Raw genomic sequence first — 19,706 nt, forward strand, 5'->3', positions numbered from 1 at the left:
GTCCCTATAGATTGGACAATTGCAATATATCTCCATTATTTAAGAAAGGTGAAACAGTGAGAGAAACCAGGAAATTGTAGACCTGTTAGTGTAAAATCTGTTGTGGGGAAGTTATTGGAATCTACAATTAAGAACAGAGTGACTGAGCACTTGGAGAAATTTAAGATGATTATAGAGAACCAACATGGATTTATAAAGGGTAGGTCATGTCTAATGCATCTCATTGAATTTTTTGAGGAAGTAACTAAGTTAGTATACAGGGGAATACCATAGAGTCATTACAGCACAGAAGGAGGCCATTCAGCCTATCAAATCCGTGCCAGCTCTCTGTAGAGCAATATGCATGCTGTTTCTATATTCTTTCAGAAGGCATTTAATAAGGCTCCACATAAGAGACTGTTAGCTAGAGAATTTTCTACATTGGTATGTTTCAAGTCCAATGAGGAAGGAGACATTGTTGGATCTGGTTCTGGGCAATGAGGTGGGTCAAGTGAATCAAGTGTCGGTAGGGGACTATTTCGGGACAGTGATCATAATATTAGAAGGTTTAGATTGGCTATGGAAAAGAAAAAGCAGCAATCCAGGGGAAAAATAATTAATTGGGAGAGGGCCAAGTTCAATGGAGTGAGAACGGATGTGGCCCAGGTAAATGGGAATCAAAGATTGGAAGGCAAAACTATAACGGGACAAAGGACTGCCTTTAAAGAGGAGATTGTTTGGGTACTATTGAGATGTATTCCAACGAGGGGGAATGATAGGGCAAACAAATCTAGAGCTCCTTGTTTGATGAAAGAGATAGAGAGTAAGATGAAGCAAAAAAAAGGGTGCATATGAGAGATGTCAGGTGGATAATACAAGTGAGAACCAGGCTGAATATATATAGAATGTTCAGAAGGGAAGTGAAAAAACAACAAAGAGAAGCAAGGAAATGGTATGAGAAGAGACTGGTAGCTAATATAAAAAGGAATCCAAAAGTCTTCTAAAGACATATAAATAGTAAATGGGTTGTAAAAGAAAGAGTGGCCATTTAGGAATTTAAAAGGGTATTTATGCATGGAGGTGGAGGCTTGGCTGAGGTACTAAATGAATACTTTGCATCTGTCTTTACCAAGGAAGATGATGCTGCCCAAGTTCATAGTGAAAGAGGAGGTGGCTAAGACACTGGATGGGATAAAAGTTGATAAAAGGGAGGTATTAGATAAGCTGGCTGCACTTAAAGTTGATAAGTCACCAGGACCAGATGAGATGCATCCCAAGGATACTGAGGGAAGTAAAGGTGGAAATTGTGGAGGCACTGGCCAGAGTCTTCCAATACGGGGTGCTGCCAGTGGACTGGAGAACTGCAAATGTTACACCCTTGTTCAAAAAAGGGTGGAAGGAAGAGCCCAGCAACTACAGACCAGTCAGTCTAACCTCGGTGGTGGGAAAGCTTTCAGAATCGATAATTCAGGACAAAATTAACAGTTACTTCGACAAATGTGGATTAATTAAGGAAAGCCAGCATGGATTTGTTAAAGGCAAATCATGTTTAACTAATTTGCTTGAATTTTTTGATGAGGTAACAGAGGGTTGATGAGGGTAATGCGGTTGATGTGCACATGGACTTCCAAAAGGCATTTGATAAAGGCTTGTCAGCAAAGTTAGAACGAATGGAATAAAAAGGATAGAAGCAACATGGATACAAAATTGGCTGAGTGACAGGAAACAAGAGTAGCGGTGAACAGTTGTTTTTCAGACTGGAGGAACGTATACAGTGGGGTTCTCCAGGGGTCAGTGTTAGGCCCCCTGCTTTTCCTGATGTATATTAATGATCTTGACTTGGGTGTACAGGGGACAATTTCAAAATTTGCAGATGATACAAAAGTTGGAAGTATTGTGAACTGTGAGGAGGATAGTGATAGACTTCAAGAGAACATAGACAGACTAGTGGAATGGACAGACAAGTGGTGGAATGAAATTTAATGCAAAGAAGAGTGAAGTGATTCATTTTGGTAGGACAAATGAGGAAATGCAATATAATATAAAGAGTACAATTCTAAATGGGGTGCAGGAGCAAGGGACCACAGGTATATGTGCACAAATCATTGAAGGTAACAGAGCAGATTGAGAAAGTGGTTAATAAAGTATACAGTATCCTGGGCTTTATAAGTAGGGGCATAGAGTATAAAAGCAAGGAAGTTATGGTAAACCTGTATAAAATACTGGTTCAGTCTCAACTGGAGTATTGTGTCTAGTTCTGGGCACCACACTTTAGGAAGGATGTGAAGGCATTAGAGAGGGTGCAGAAAAGATTCACGAGAATGGTTCCAGGGATGAGGAAATTCAGTTATGTGGATAGATTGGAGAAGCTGGGGCTGTTTTCCTTGGAGAAGAGAAAATTAAGAGGAATTTGAAGGAGATGTTCAAAATCATGAGGGTTCTGGGCAGAGTAAATAGGGAGAAACTGTTCCTGTTGACGGAAGGATCAAAGATCAGAGGACATCGATATAAGGTGTCTGGTGAAAAAAGCAGAGACAACATGAGGAAAACCTTTTTTAATGCAACGAATGGTTGATATCTGGAATTTTTTTTTATTCGTTTATGGGATATGGGCATTGCTGGCCAGGCCAAAATTTACTGCCCATCCCTAATTGCCCATGCGAAAGTGGTGGTGAGCTGCCTTCTTGAACCGCTGCAGTCCATGTGGGGTAGGTACACCCACAGTGCTGTTGGGAAGGGAGTTCCAGGATTTTGACCCAGCAACAGTGAAGGACTGATGATACAGTTTCAAGTCAGGATGGTGTGTGGCTTGGAGGGTAACTTGCAGGCAGTGATGTTGCCATGCATCTGCTGCCCTTGTCCTTCTAGTTGGTGGAGGTCGCGGTTTGGAAGGTGCTGCCTGAGTAGCCTTGGTGCGTTGCTGCAGCTCATCTTGTAGATGGTACACACTGCTGCCACTGTGCGTCAGTGATGGAGAGAGTGAATGTTGAAGGTGGTGGATGGGGTGCCAATCAAGTGAAGTGCTTTGTCCTGGATGGTGTCGAGCTTCTTGAATGTTGTTGGAGCTAAAGCCTTACTACCCGACCCGAACCCAACCAAACTCAACTACATGTGTCGGACTCAGGTTGGGTCGGGTCTGAATTCTATGTCCAGCATTCAGGCTCGGGTTGGGCTGGACTGTACTGTTTTGTTTCGTAGTGTTTTTGTTTTAATCTACGATTTTTTTTCTGTTTCAATAATATGTTTGTCATTTTCGGGTCGGGTATTTAAAAAAATTAAAGGGCTCGGGTCAGGTTCGGGTTGGCTGTTGTCAGGTCAGGCCCGGGTCGGGTATTAATTTTATAGCCGAGCCAGGCTTTAGTTGGAGCTGGGTCCATCCAGGCAAATGGAGAGTATTCCATCATGCTCCTGACTTGTGCCTTGTAGATGGTGGACAGGCTTTGGGGAATCAGGAGGTGAATTACTTGCCGTAGGATTCCTAGCCTCTGACCTGCTCTTGTAGCCATGGTACTTATATGGCTACTCCAGTTTAGTTTCTGCCTGAGAGAGTGGTGGAGGCAGGTTCAATTGTGGCTTTCAAAAAGGAATTGTCAGTTATCTGAATAGAGAAAATTTGCAGGGCTATGGGGAAAAGAAGCGGGAGTGGGTCTAGGTAAGTTGCTCTTGCATAAATAAAGGCGAAATACTGCGAATGCTGGAAATCTGAAATAAAAACAAGAAATGCTGGAAATAATCAGCAAGTCTGGCAGCATCTGTGGAGAGAGAATCAGAGTTAACGTTTCAGTTCAGTGACCCTTCTTCAGAAGTTGCTCTTGCAGATGGCCGGCGTGGGCAAGACAGGCCGAATGGCCTCCTCCTATGCTGTATCCATTCTATGATTGTGTGAAAATGAAAGCTCATGGAATTAAAGGCTAATTATTGACCTGGTTAGGGAACTGGTTAGGTGGTAGAAGACAGAGAGTAGGGACAATGATAATCTACTCGAATTGGAAAGAATTGACTTATGGTGTCTACAAGAATCTGCTAGGGCCTCAGCTATTCACTATATTAAAGACTCAGATAACATAACAGAAACTAATTTGGCAGGGGGATGGGATACAGAGTGGAGGTATATTAAGGGGTGATGCACATTCAAATATAGAAGAGAAACTGAGGCAGTCTGGAAGGCAGAAGAAATATTGACTTGTTTAGGCACAAGCAAACAATGCAAGGCTGAATTGCATCAATTTTAACGCAAGGAGTCTTACTAGTAAGGCAGATGAATTGAGGGCATTGATTCACACATAGGATTATAGAAACATAGAAAAATAAGAGCAGGAGTAGGCCATTCGGCCCTTTGAGCCTGCATCGCCATTCAATATGATCATGGCTGATCATCCAAACTCAGTATGATATTGCTATCACAGAGACATGGTTGAGGGAGGTGCAGGACTGGTAGGGAGGGTTTCGGCCATTTTATTAATTATAGATATAAGTGCAAAATGTGCCAGCTTATTGAACCACACAAAGACAATTGCCTGTTTTTCCCTTCAATTTTATTCTACATTTCCCAGAAACTTCCTTCCTATTTTTATTTTCTTTGCTACTTTCCGTATACTTTAAAGGGGAAACCTTTTATTAGAGTATAGGTCTGCCAAAATAACATAACGATTCACATCACAATGCATCACTGTGTGGTGACACATTGCACTGAAAATGATGCCCGACTGTTTTCACTCCCTAACTAAAAAGACATTAACTTACTTCTTCCCTTTTAAAAAATATTTTGGGTCTTCTTATATTTCTTAACAGTTGCAGTGTTGTTACGGGTCCTGTTGAAAGGTTTGCTGTGGAAATTTCTTAGCTCTTCTACAGCGACAGGATTTCAGTTACAACACATGTGATCTGGGTGCTTGTTGATTCTTACAACTTGCCTTAATTTTCAATAAACCATAAAATTATCTAAGCGTTTACTTTTCAGATAGAGCTTGTATCAAACAGAGGGTTGGTAGCCTCTGAGTCAAAAGGTTGTGGGTTCAGTCCCACTCCTAAGACTTGAGCACAACAATCAAGGCTGGCATCAGTGCAGTACTGAAGGAGTGCTGCACTGTTGGAGGTGTCAACTCTCGGATGAGACATTAAACTGGGCCCCATTGGCGCTCTCAGGTGGACATAAAAAATCCTATCGCACTATTTGGGCCAATATTTATCCCTCAATCAACATCACTAAAACAGGCTATCTGTCATGATCATATTGGAGTTTGTGGGAGTTTGCTATGCGCAAATTGTCTGTAAAGTGTTTTGGGGCATCCTGAGGCTGTGAAAGGCGCTATATAAATGCAAGCCGTTCTTTTCTTTCTTTACAGCTGAAGGATTTTAGGGTCCAAAACAGCTCACGAACCCCTGGCAAAGTTGGCCTTACTTTGCGCCTCCTGCCTTTTGCGCATGATTGGGTTTTCACACTCAATGTACTTTCCTCATGTTAGAAGATCTGATATTTATTGCAGCATTGCAGACCATTTCCCGAAGTTGGAAAATCTTTCTACTGCAATTGTTTGGTGGTGGCATTGTTGTCATATGTTACATTAATGGTGATAATTCTTAGATTGTGAATAAGCTTCGAGGAAGTTCTTTGGTTTCAGACAATCACATGAACCTTTTACTCAGAAAACTTTTGATTTGCTTGCTAGCCTTTCAGTTTGAACCATTTTGTTTTGAATGACACCATTTTAATTTCTGTTCTGAACTCCTGAGGTATTTTGCTCTCTTTTCTACTTTTTACAAAGTTTAATGTGCTTTCTCCTAAAACTGTGACATCGAGATTTATAAATATCCATGGTGATAATGCCTTCACAACAAGTACATAGAATTGCACAGAATATACATCACAGAATCAGGCCACTTGGTCCAACCATTCCATGCTGGCATTTATGCTGCACTCAAGCCTCCTCCCATCCTTCCTCATCTAAATCTATCAGCGTAACCTTCTATTCCTTTCTCTGTTGTGTAACTACATCGATACTATTTGTCTCAACTACTTCCTGTGGTAGCAAGTTCCACATTCTCACCTCTCTTTGGCTGAAGAATTTTCTTCTGAATTCCCTGTTGGATTTCTGGGTGACTATCTTGTATTGATCGCCTCTAGTTTTCTCTTCCCCACAAATGGAAACACTCTATCTGTATCCACTCCACTCTATCAAAACCTTTCACAATTTTAAAGACCTCTATTGGATCACATTTCAGCCTTCTCTTTTCAAGAGTAAAGAGACCCAGCCTGTTCATCCTTTCCTGATGTTGTATAACCTCGAAGTTCTGGTATTATCCTTGTAAAACTTTTTTGCATATTTTAGGCTTACGTAGTGAAGTCATGGATGAGTTAGAACTTTCTGCACCTTATTGTCGGCAAGACCAAAGACATCTTATCAGCTGCTACTAGAAACAAATACACATTTCAAATACAAACTTCAAGTAGATGAGCCATTTAATACTGACATTTGCTGTATTTCATTGAATTATTATTGCAAAGAGTTGGTGAATATAAGAATGTGTGAGCTCTATAACACTCTTTCAAAAGTCTGTTACTGTCTTCAGAGGCAGTGTTGTAATACAGATAAGGCAGCGTGCATTCAGAGCTATATAATGCTACCTTGTGAGATGGTTTCATGTAGCTGCCAGTGGCGATTTGGTTTATAGTCATGGATGGGCTGTGCACATGCACAGAGCAGGTCTGAATCCCAAATGATTGAGTGACTGCACTGCACATAATTATGCACATGCATTTGTTCTGGTGTTGCTGCCAGTTCTTTTAAACTTCCCCACAATATAACTGGGAAGAATTAAGACTGAGAGTCACCACTGGATCTAGTTTTACAATATAAATGGAGCACTAAGCAGATTAAAGAAAATAGAGCAGCTTCATATTCATAACCTTGACATCTGTGTCCTTTTTATTTTTTCTCCTAATTAGCTGGGACCAGTGAAGATGAGAAGCACATTTCAGTATCAACCAGACCAAGTCTGAGGTATATATACACACATTTTTATATGTCTACAACTGAGTAATGTTGTTTTCCTTTTCAATTTCCAGCGGGTGTAGGATTTTTGACTTTGTGGATTTTATAAGTGCTGCAGGGATTACGTTCATGTTTGTTTTATAGTTTGGTTATCACTAAAAAGAATTTGTTAAAGTTAAAAAAAAAATGATTGTAATGCTGGTTCTTCATTGCCACTTGATAATTCATAACACTTATCAACAGAACTGGTTGTGCAATTTGCTGGAATTTTCAATAAATTCCACATCATACATATCTGGTTAGGTTCCAACATGTCAGGGGCAACACAGAAACTATGGATATATATATATTTATATATATATTGCCTTTCCTTTATCACCGTTGTGCCAATCTTCTGGAATTACTCCCCGAATAACATTGTGGGAATGCCATCATCCCAAAGATTGCAAGGTTCAAGGATATGCGCCGTCACCAGTGAGCCTGAGGGAAAACAGTGCCAGAGACCTACAGGTACAAGCGGGGAGTCAGAAAGAGCGAGCCTGAGGGGAAAGAGTGCCAAAGATCCACAGATAAAATTGGGGAGTCAGGGGGAAACAGAGAGAGTCAGAGAGAGAGAAAGCAAGTCTGTGGCAGTCAGCAAGAGTCAGAGAGGGCAATGTGAGAACAAATCAACCAAAAAAAGAGTGACATCACAGGTCAGCAGGTAGATGATTAGTTGTTCAGAGAGCCCTGAAGTGAGGAGCGTTTAGTTGCAGGAGTTCGGGGACAAAGCAGCAGAGTGGAGTGAGCAGGAGTGTCAGCGAGCAAGGTTAAAACAATTACTAAAAGTATCATCAACATGAGTGGGGTAAGTATAGCATTAAGTGAATTAATAAATAAGAGTATTAGCAGAGAGCAGGTCTGCAGGCATTAATTAAAATTAATAGTTTAAACAAGGTACTAACTAGATTCTAAAAAAGCGAATAGAGATTTTTTTAGATCATGGGTGGAAAACTGAGTCCTGTGGCTTGCAATTCCTGTGCCATGTGACATCTTTAGGACACTTCATGTGTCTTGGGGGATCACGTGTGTAGGAAATGTCTCCAGCTGCTTGAGCTGGAGCTTAAGATTTCCGAGTTTGAGGGGCAGCTGGAGTCACTGTGGAGCATCAGGGAGGATGAGGGTTTCCTGGATCGTACATTCCAGGTGGTGGTCACCCCACAGGCAGTAAGAGTTCAGGATAGTAGAGGGGTGGCCATCCGGAAGAGCTGGAAGAGGCAGGAAGTGCAGGAGGCTTCAGGGTGTGTGCCACTGTCAAACTGGTACTCAACTTTGGAGACTGCTGGGAATGATACATTGAAGAAGTGCAGTCCAGACCATGGCACCAATGGGCAAAGGACTGCATAGGAGGGAACAGCAAAGAGTAGAAGTGCTGTCGTTATAGCATATTCCATAGTTAGGGGACAGACAGGCGTTTCTGTAACTGTCATCTTGAGTCCCACGTGGTGTGTTGCCTCCCTGGTGCCAGGGTAAAGGACATCACAGAGCAGGTGCAGAATATTCTGCAGGGGGAAAGGAGTGATCCAGAAGTTGTGATATACATCGGTAACAAAGACATAGAGAGGGCAGGTTTTGAGGTCCTATGGTTAGATTTTCAAGAATTAGGGAGGAAGTTAAAAAGTAGCACCTCGACGGTAATAATCTCTGGATTTCTCTCTGCCACGCAGTAGCGTGAGTCGAAATAGGAAAATAGGAATGGTTCTGTTAGGGACAGAGAAGGTGATATATGCTTAGAGGTGCAGGGCAAGACTAGAATACTGAATGAGCACTTTGTATCGGTGTTTACCAAGGATGAGGATGCTGACAAAGTATCGGTAGAAATGCAGATGGTAGAGGTGGTGGATGGGGTGAAAATTGATAGACAAGATGTACTGGAAAGGCTGGCCATGCTTAGAGTGAATAAGTCGCCTGATCCGGATGGCTTGCATCGCAAGTTGCTAAAGGAACTGGGGCTAGAGATAGTGGAAGGGCTTGCCATAATTTTCCAATCTTCCCTACAGAACAGGGAGGTGCCAGAGGATTGAAGAGTGGTAAATGTGACACCCTTATTCAAAAAAGGATAAAGGACATTCCTAGTCACTACAAGATGGTCAGTTTAACATCAGTCGTGGGTGAGGTTTTAGAAACAATAATTAGGGAAAAATTGAACAGGCACTTGGAGAGGTTTGAATTAATTAAGGAGAGCCAGCATAGATTTGTAAAAGGCGGATCTGCTTGACTAATCTAATTGAATTTTTTGATGAAGTAACAGAGAAGGTTGATGAAGGGAATGCAATGGATGTTGTCGATATGGATTTTAAGGAAGTGTTTGACAAAGTACCACATTAAAGGCTGGTTAACAAATTTGAGGCTCATGGAATGGGGGGGAGGGGGGGTGTCAGTGCCAGCTTGGATTAAAAAAATTAGCATAAGGACAGAAAACAGCAAGTCGTGGTAAATGGTTGTTTTCAGACTGGAGGATGGTGAACAGTGGTGTTTCCCAAAGGGCAGTGCTGGGCCCACTGCTTTTTCTGATATATATAAATGAATTGTATTTTGGAATATGGAGTAAAATGTTAAAATTTGCCAATGGTACTAAACTTGGAGGTGTGGCAAACAGTGAGGATGATATCATTCAACAGCAACAGGACATAGATAGGCTAGTAGAATGGGCAGACAAGTGGCAGATGGAATTTAATACAGAGAAGTGTGAGCTGATGCATTTTGGAAGAAGGGATAGGGAAAGGTTATATAGACTGAATGACCCGGGTAGATAGGTGGTTAGGAAGGCATATGGGATACTTCCCTTTATTAGCCGAGGCATAAAATATAAGAGCAGGGAGGTTATGATGGAGCTGTACAAAACGCGAGTTAGACCACTGCTGGAGTACTGTGTATAGTTCTGGTCACCACACTATAGGAAGGATGTGATTGCACTGGAGAGGGTGCAGAGGAGATTCACCGGGATGTTGCCTGGGCTGGAGCATTTCAGCCAAGAAGAGAGACGAGGTAGGCTGGGGTTATTTTCCTCAGAGCAGAGAAGGCTGAGAGGGGGACCTGATTGAGGTATACATAATTATGAGGGGCATTGATAGGGTACCTATCTACCCGGGTCATTCAGTCTATATAACCTTTCCCTATCCCTTCTTCCAAAATGCATCAGCTCACACTTCTCTGTATTAAATTCCATCTGCCACTTGTCTGCCCATTCTGCTACCCTATCTATGTCCTGTTGCTGTTGATACCGTGGAATCTCCCTGCTCAGCATAGCGGGGAAAGTCTTTGCTCGAGTCGCTTTAAACAGGCTCCAGAAGCTGGCCGAGCGTGTCTACCCTGAGGCATAGTGTGGCTTTCGAGCAGAGATCGACCATTGACATGCTGTTCTCCCTTCGTCAGCTACAGGAGAAATACCACGAAGAACAGAAGCCCCTCTACGTTCCTCACCAAAGCCTTTGACCTCGTCAGCAGACATGGTCTCTTCAGACTACTAGAAAAGATCGGATGTCCACCAAAGCTACTAAGTATCATCACCTCATTCCATGACAATATGAAAGGGACAATTCAGCATAGCGGTGCCTCATCAGACCCCTTTCCTATCCTGAGTGGCGTGAAACAGGGCTGTGTTCTCGCACCTACACTGTTTGGGATTTTCTTCTCCCTGCTGCTCTCACATGCGTTCAAGTCTTCAGAAGAAGGAATTTTCCTCCACACAAGATCAGCTGGCAGGTTGTTCAACCTTGCCCGCCTAAGAGCGAAGACCAAAGTACGGAAAGTCCTCATCAGGGAACTCCTCTTTGCTGATGATGCTGCATTAACATCTCACACTGAAGAGTGTCTGCAGAGTCTTATCGACAGGTTTGCGGCTGCCTGCAACGAATTTGGCCTAACCATCAGCCTCAAGAAAACGAACATCATGGGACAGGACGTCAGAAATGCTCCATCCATCAATATCGGCGACCACGCTCTGGAAATAGTTCAAGAGTTCACCTACCTAGGCTCAACTATCACCAGTAACCTGTCTCTCGATGCAGAAATCAACCTGTCTCTCGATGCAGAAGTCAACAAGCGCATGGGAAAGGCTTCCACTGCTATGTCCAGACTGGCCAAGAGAGTGTGGGAAAATGGCGCACTGACACAGAACACAAAAGTCCGAGTGTATCAAGCCTGTGTCCTCAGTACCTTGCTCTACGGCAGTGAGGCCTGGACAACATATGTCAGTCAAGAGCGACGTCTCAATTCATTCCATCTTCGCTGCCTCTGGAGAATCCTTGGCATCAGGTGGCAGGACCGCATCTCCAACACAGAAGTCCTCGAGGTGGCCAACATCCCCAGCTTATACACACTACTGAGTCAGCGGCACTTGAGATGGCTTGGCCATGTGAGCCACATGGAAGATGGCAGGATCCCCAAGGACACATTGTACAGCGAGCTCGCCACTGGTATCAGACCCACCGGCCGTCCATGTCTCCGCTTTAAAGACGTCTGCAAATGCGACATGAAGTCCTGTGACATTGATCACAAGTCGTGGGATTCAGTTGCCAGCGATTGCTAGAGCTGGCGGGCAGCCATAAAGGCGGGGCTAAAGTGTGGCGAGTCGAAGAGACTTCGCAGTTGGCAAGAAAAAAAACAGAAGCGCAAGGGGAGAGCCAACTGTGTAACAGCCCTGACAACCAATTTTTTCTGCAGCACCTGTGGAAGAGTCTGTCATTCTAGTATTGGATTTTATAGCCACTCCAGGCACTGCTCCACTGACCACCTCCAGGCGCTTACCCATTGTCTCCCGAGACAAGGAGGCCAAAGAAGATGATTGGGTAGATAGGAAGAAACGTTTTCTCTTAGCGGAGGTGTCAATAACCAGGGGCATAGATTTAAGGCAGGAGCTTTAGGGGATTTGAGGAACGTTTTTTTCACCCAGAGGGTGGTTGGAATCTGGAACACTCTACCTGAAGGGGTGGTAGAGACACGAACTCTCACAACATTTAAGAAGTATTTAGATGAGCACTTGAAACACCATAACATACAAGGCTACGGACCAAGAGCTGGAAAATGGGATTAGAATGGATAGGCTTGATGGTCGGCACAGACACAGTGGGCCGAAGGTCCTGTTTCTGTGCTGTATAACTCTGTGACTCTAAAGAGTGTGGGGAGATAGTGGGACCTTGGGGTTCATGCGCATAGATCTTTGAAGGCAGAAGGACATATTGAGAGAGGAATTAGCGAAGCTTGTGGAATCTTGGGCTTCATAAATGGAGGTACTGAGTACAAAAGCATGGAGGTTATGCAGAACTTTATAAAGCTATGGTTAGGCATAAACTAGAGTATTGTGTCCAGTTCTGGTCAGCACACTTTAGGAAGAATGTGAGGGTCTTTGAGAGTTTTTAGAGGAGATTTACCAGAATGGTTCCAGGGATGAGGGATTTTAGACACAAGGTTAGGTTGGAGAAGCTGGGGTTGTTCTTGGAGCAAAGGAGATTGAGGGGAGATCTGATAGAGGTGTACAAGATTATGACAGGTTTAGGGAATGTAGACAAAAGCTGTTCCCATTAGTTGATGGTGCAAGGACTAGGGGATATAGATTGAAGGTTTTGGGCAAGGGATGTAGGGGGAATGTGAGGAAGAACCTTTTTACACAGCGTGTGGGTAATGACCTGGAACTTGCTGCCGGTGAGGGTGATAGAAGTGGAGACGATTAATGATTTCAAAAGGAAATTGCCTGGCACTTGAGGGAAGTAAACTTGCAGGGTTATGAGGATAGATCGGGGGAATGGGACTGACTGGAGTGCTCTTCAGAAAGCTGGCATGGTCTCGATTGGCACAATTTTGACTTTCTTTTCTGGCTGTTGAACCTATCCTTGTGGATTGAAATGGATCGTGTGAACACCACATTGTTGGCCTGTGTGGGCCATGAAAGGGTTCAGCTGACATCTGGACAGAGAAAAACAGAGCATGTGCTGTTGGCAAGCACCATTTACATCTGCTGCTGGCAGCACTTCTGCCTTCTGTTCCTTCATCACCTATTCCATCCCTCTCCTGACCACTTTCTTAAGTTGAAGTCGACTGTTCAGAAACTTAACATCCTATTTAACCCTGAACTAAGCTTCTGACTCCATATCTTCTCCATTGCAAAGACTGCCTTCTTACACCTCTGTAATTACCAGTGCGGACAGATTTAAGGTGATAGGTAGAAGGATCAGAGGAGATATGAGGAAAAGCTTTTTCACCCAGAGGGTGGTGGGTGTCTGGAATTCACTGCCCGGGTCGGTGATGGAGGCAGAAACCCTCAACTCATTTAAAAGGTACCTGGACCTGCACCTGAAGTGCTGTAATCTGCAGGGCTGTGGACCAGGTGTTGGAAGGTGGGATTAGATTGGGCAGCTAGTTTTTTCAGCCGGCGCCGACATGATGGGCTGAATGGCCTCTTTCTGTGCCATAACATCTGTATGGTTCTATGGCACCATTCTGGTGTCAGACCATCTGCTGCTGAAGCTCCAATCCATGCTGTTGTAACCTCCAATGTCCTCCTGGCTGGCCTGCTATCCTCCATAAATTGTAGCTCATCCAAAACTCTGCTACCATATTCTAACCTGAAGCAAGTCCTGCTCACCCATCAACCTGTGCTCATTGACCTGTATCGGTTCCTTGCTCCCCCAACATCTCCAATTTAAAATTTTCATCTTGTTCAGATGTCTTTGTTGCCATGCCCCTCCCCCTCTCTAACCTCCACCAGCCCGAGAAACCTCAGAAAACTCTGCCCTTTCACCCCACCCATTGGTGGCCATGTCTTCAGCTGTGTAGGCCCTAAGTTCTGGAATTCTATCCTTATACAGTTTTTTCCCTCCACCGCCTCCTTTAAGACTTTCCTTAAAGCCTACCTCTTTGACCAAACTTTTGTTCAGTATCAATGTTTGCCTGGTTGTGCTATCTGAGCAACATTAAAGGTGCTATGTAAATGCATGTTGTTTTTAGATCCCAAAATAATATAAAATATTTATTTAATATAACATTATTAAATTGTTTTGCTGTGTAACTCAGTGGATGACTATAATAAAATGGAACTAGACGAATGTACATAATTAATTAACTACTAATTCATACCAGTGGAATTCAATTTCAATAATTGTTCTAAATATTTGCTTTTTTGCTTTTGATGCAGTAATGCAAGCAAAGTCTTTAAAGCATTCGTGTGAATTCACAATTGCTACAGTGTTTCTCGGTGAGATACTTGGACATATATTGGTGGATCTTCTACAAGTCTCTTGCTTATGATATATTTTGACCTTGTTTTGTCCTCACCTGCAGGCAGAAAGTAGATGATCACCAGCATGATGGAAATGTGCTACAGACAACACCTGAATTCCGATGTCATGTTGCTAAAAGGCTGGGTACCTTGCTAGATAGGTAAGAAGAATGAATATTCTTACAATGAGCACTTGGCTGCATATGTAACCTGTATAAATGTGACTCTGTATTCCCAGGGCAGCCTGCTGTTTGCTGTTCCAGAATGCTACTTGCTGGAGTTAAGCATTTCTTTACTTACCGTGGAGGAACAGTGTCAAGTATTAGCTACTAAGGCTAACTTAAGAATCAACAGTTTTTATTTGAAAATTAGTTAAAATCAAAATCCGGAAACTGCTTTTTTATGTTTTAGGTCTGTAAGTGTAGAAGACATCAGTTCAGCGTGGGATGTACCAGTAAAAAAGGAATTCAGTGATATCTTGTCTTGCAACACCTGGGATGGATTTTTAGCCCCCGATGGGGCAGGCACAGAGGCAGGCAGGTGCGGAAATTTGCGCTGCCGTCCGGTGTGCTGGATTGCCAGCTCCATCCCATCCTCGGCCATTTTCATGGAGGCAGGATGGAGGTGCAGGACTATCTGCCCACAAACGGCTGGTGGCCAATTAAAGGTATTTCTGGCCTATTAACTTTTCTGTTGCTGCAGGCCCCCGGAAACCTTGGGGAACAGGCCAACTTGCAACTGCAGGCTGCCATGTAGAGGGGTTTGCCCTCCACATTGGTGGCCTGGTTGCTGGGGGCATTTTTTATTTTAAAGTCTAAAATGTTGGAGAGAGGGTGCCTCAAAGTGGAGGCGCCCTCTCTCTCACTTACCTGAAGCAGCCTGATGCTTCTTCAGTGCTGGAGAGCCTCCCACTTGCCCTCCTTTTGCAAGAGCCCGCATGCCATCCTTAATTGGTTGGCGGGTCTGCGCTCTGGCTACTAATTGACCAGTTGACCAAAAATCACAGCTGGGTGACTGTCCCACAGTGCGGGCTTCTGACCCTCATTTGACCCTTTCATCGGGGTTCGGAAGCCCCTATTTCTGTTACTGAGAGGATGCTTTAGGATTTGCAAAGCTCATTAGAGCATCTAGTGGTGAAAATTAGGTACTTCAGTAACAATATAAAATTGAGCTGATCGTTTTGATCTTGTTGCACACTTACTAGCTTTTAACCTTCTGGTAGCATCTTTCTCCATTTGAGTACTCAGTGATGTTCTTGATTTATGCTCTGCCCTACATTGGCTGCCATCCACCAAAGCCTTTGATTATAAAAATCTTCATCCTCATATTCAAATCCCTCAATGCCCTTGCCCCTCCCTATCTCTGTAACTTCCTTCAGCCTACAACCCTTTGAGAACTCTGCATTTCTCCAATTCTGGCCTCTTGTGCATTTCCTTTGTTCCCAGCATTGGTGGCTGTGTCTTCAGCTGCCTAGGCCTTAAGCTGTGAATTATTTCCCTAAACCTCTCCTACCTTAAAATGCTGTTAAACCCGACCTCTTTGCCACCTGTCCTAATGACTCCTTTTTTGACTCTGTTAGTTTTTGTCTGATTATGCTAAATAAAAGCATGTTGTTCTACAGCTGAAAGAGACCAGGAACAATAGAGGAGAATATATCAGATTAGTTTTTTTTGTACAGCAGAACTTTGCTTATCTGCACTCGGTTACTAGGACCCCTCGAAAACCCAGTCCACCTGGTGCACATCACGAGACCCCTTGTAGGAGGGACCACGCCATAATATGGTCCTTTCAAAAGCACCAAGCCAGTAGCCAGAATAATAAAACAAGCAAAGTGAAGACAATTAATTCAAATAAATTACATTTTATTTCTTGTAACAGAAATGTGAACATACATGTACAATCAGACATTATTGAACGGATGGACACACGTTGAAGAAAGCAGTAATTTTTAGCCGTTCACACTTACTCCTCGTCTCTGCCTTTGCTAGATGTCGGATAGAGTCATAGAGAGATACAGCACTGAAACAGGCCCTTCGGCGCACTGAGTCTGTGCCGACCATCAACCACCCATTTATACTAATCCTACATTAATCCCATTACCCTCTCACATCCCCACCTTCCCTCAATTCTCCTACCACCTACCTACACTAGGGGCAATTTACAATGACCAATTTACCTATCAACCCGCAAGTCTTTGGCATGTGGGAGGAAACTGGAGCACCCGGTGGAAACCCACACAGGTCACAGGGAGAACTTGCAAACTCCGCACAAGCAGTACCCAGAACCGAACCCGATTCACTGGAGCTGTGAGGCTGCGGTGCTAAGCACTGCGCCATTGTGCCACCCTAATGTTCTGGATGTTCTGAAGTTGTGTCACACTAGCAGCTGTTGATTTTCCGTTGGCTTCCAACCATCTCATCAATTCTTCTTGGTAGTAGATGACTATAAACTGATGGCATTGGCTCAGTCTCTGTGCCGTCGTCATTGTCATCATCTTCAGCTGGCTGAACATCTTTAGGGTTTGGGTCTGTTACACTGGCCAATATTTGATCATCTGTCATCGTCACGTTGATAGCTTCTTGGACATCGATAATCAGCCGTGCATTGATGTCAGTATCTAATTCAGCTCCAATTATGAACCTGGCATTGTTTAGATCATGGGCATTGAATCCATTGTAGTCCACAACACTCTTCTCATTTTCAAGTATTTCTTCTTCAGTGAAGCCTTTAAAATCCTCCAGGATGTCGCTGTTGGTTTCTGTCTTAAATGCAGTATCCAGGACCTGTCTCCAGGAGTTTCTGATACAGTTGATTAGCATTTCTCGCCAGTCATGGCCACATGTGTAGATTCCATTGTTCGTGTTGAGTTTATTCAGGTAAGTTGTCACGTCGTCCTTACTGTTCACCATTCTCTTGATCAGTTCTCTGCTGAGGTTACGTTTGAAGGTCGATATGATGCCTTGGTCAAGAGGGTTGAATTTTTCATGTGTTTCTTGGTACATAGAGGCATTTGGTATTTCCATCTCGAGTTACCAGATTCTCTAGGGGTGGGTGTGCAAGGGAGATGTCAAGCAGCAAGATGGCCTTCTTCTGTAGTTTTTCTTTGTCAGATGTTTTCTGATATTTGGTATGGATTTATGGTGGGACCAGTTTTCGAAAATTGATGAAGTCATGAAGGCTTTGGCACTATTTGAGTGTTAGCATGGTAGTGATTTTATGTTTAGATGATGGAAGCAGTGAGGTTTGCGAATTTTCCTATGACAAGCAGAGTCAGCTTGTGTAGACTAGTTTTGTTCCAACAAAGGATGACTGTCAACTTTGTCTTTATCTGTTTAAATCCAGACATTTTCTTGGTGTTGTTTCTTGTCGCTAGGGTCTTCTCTGGTAACGTTTTGTAGTACAGGGCCGTCTCGTTGCAGTTGTAGATTTGTTCTTCGGTTTATCCTCATTTGTGTAAAGTCTTCTTTAATTCATTGGGAAATGATGTTGCGGCTGGCTTGCCTGTGGACTGATGGTCTCCTCTTATAGTAACATGCGAAATGCCATGCCACTTCTTGAATCTTGTTAACCATCCTTTGCTGACTCCACACTCTAATGGGACATTGGTATTTCCATTCATTTGGTGGCAAAACTTCTTAGCCTGAGCCTGAATAACAGGACTAGATACAGGCATGCCTTCGGCTCTCTGCTGGGTGAACCACGTGTATATGGCCTTGTTGAGAGGTGTGTTGTTGGCATTTTGGGCTTTCCTTCTTGCTTGGCCACCTTCATCCATCTCCATTGACACCCTTCTCAACTTCACTTCATCATTAAGCCACCCACAAAGCTTTGAGCGATCTCCATTCTTTGTTAAACAGATGCTTGCATAGCACCTTCCTTGATTTGGGCAATGATTTTCAGCTTTTTTCTCTTTCGTGATTCAGTACACATGATTTCGCGTGGATCCTTGCATAGGTATCAGTGTAAGTTTGACCAGTATTTACACACAGAAAACCGGAAACTTAATTGGTCACATGGCTGCCATCTCATTGGTTGGTTCTAAATCATTTGTGGAGCATTTATACTTCAATATTCGGAAATACGTTCTGAAATGATGAATTTACATGAAATGTTTGGGGTCCATAATGGACCCGTGTTATACGGTGTTATACCCGTGTTATACCGCTGTAGCAGACTGCATTATAGTGGGGTCCCAGTATAACCTTTGTCAGAATGGGGGCTTGGTTTTGCGAAGTAAATCTAAGATGCATTTGAATGTATTTATAAGTAGTAGTTGTACTGGCACCTAGTAGAATTGAATATCCATGTAATTCTGCAATTTGGCTTAAGGTCAGGACAGCAGCAGGGTTTCAGGCCAAAGAGACTGGCAGGAGGACTTAGTCTGCCAATAATTTTTTCAAATTGACAAATGTAGGTCTTGTCTGTACACACTGGGATTTTGATTAATTTACATAGACCAATCAGAAGCATAAACAAAACCTCACTGTGCAAGACTAAGTGTAGAAGACTACCCATTATTGATCCATTTTCATTTTATACAAGAAGAATTATCCCCCCCATTATGGCAGATAATCAAGATTGTACTGTAAAACAGCTTTTTCTCCCTACTATGAGCTAAAAATTGATAAAGCATAGGTATTAGAAAGGTTGGCTGAATTTAAAGTTGATAAGTCACTAGGACCACATCCGATGCATCCAAGGATGCTGAGGAAAGTAAGGGTGGAAATTGCGGAAGCACTGGCCATAATCTTCCAATCCTGTTTAGATACTGGGATGGTGCCAGAACACTTGAGAACTGTAGATGTTACGCCCTTGTTCAAAAAGGGTGTAAGAATAAACCCAGCAACTAAAGGCCAGCCAGTTTAACCTCAGTGGTGGGAAAGCTTTTTGAAATGACTGAAGTGGATTATAATCCTAGCCCCTTTTTTGGGACCATCCTGGATCAGGCATACTCCCCAGATGATCACTGTCACTTAAGGTTGAGAAAGACGGATCTCACAGACACTTGAATGAGTCTGAAGAACTGATCGAACTCTCTCCGAAGTAAGGGAGACAACAGAGGGTATTACCATCTCCAGGTAACCTTTTTAACAGGTTTTAGCCAGATTATAACAACCCGGATATTATAAGGGTCCGGGTACCTCTCCTCAATAATGTACTTCTCCACTAAAGACAGTACAGAGATGAGTTCTCGAGTTGAGATGCAGAAGACTATATGAGACAATATATTTTCTAAATTATATAAAGGTTTATTGAAGAACCAAACATGCAATTCACACTTTGGTGAGTAAAACAATTGCAATATTAATAGTTCTAGGAAAAGAAAGAAAGTATAATCTTATTCCTAGTAGAAAATCCAAGTTTTAAGTCTAAATAATGTTATAGTAAAATATTTAAGATATCCATCAATATTTAAAGCAGGATTTACCTTAAATCCCTGAGTAGAAGGCTACAGAGTTTATCCCAATTAAGGGGCGAAA

At 43.0% G+C, this 19,706-nt stretch overlaps 1 protein-coding gene across 2 annotated transcripts in view; it reads left to right on the plus strand.

Annotated features, from left to right (window-relative positions):
• The window catches only part of c23h12orf43 (chromosome 23 C12orf43 homolog), a 48,912-nt gene that overhangs the window by 3,273 nt on the left and 25,933 nt on the right, over positions 1 to 19,706 (plus strand). The window contains exons 2-4 of one of the 2 annotated variants that reach the window (XM_068055203.1): positions 6,926 to 6,980; positions 14,289 to 14,387; positions 14,638 to 14,766. In XM_068055203.1, coding sequence (XP_067911304.1) covers positions 6,926 to 6,980; positions 14,289 to 14,387; positions 14,638 to 14,766 — 283 coding nt within the window. The remainder of the gene's footprint in view (positions 1 to 6,925; positions 6,981 to 14,288; positions 14,388 to 14,637; positions 14,767 to 19,706) is intronic. The other variant, XM_068055204.1, reaches the window with a different exon arrangement.

The sequence above is a fragment of the Heterodontus francisci genome, chromosome 23 (genome assembly GCF_036365525.1).
Source record: "Heterodontus francisci isolate sHetFra1 chromosome 23, sHetFra1.hap1, whole genome shotgun sequence".
Taxonomy (NCBI): domain Eukaryota; kingdom Metazoa; phylum Chordata; class Chondrichthyes; order Heterodontiformes; family Heterodontidae; genus Heterodontus; species Heterodontus francisci.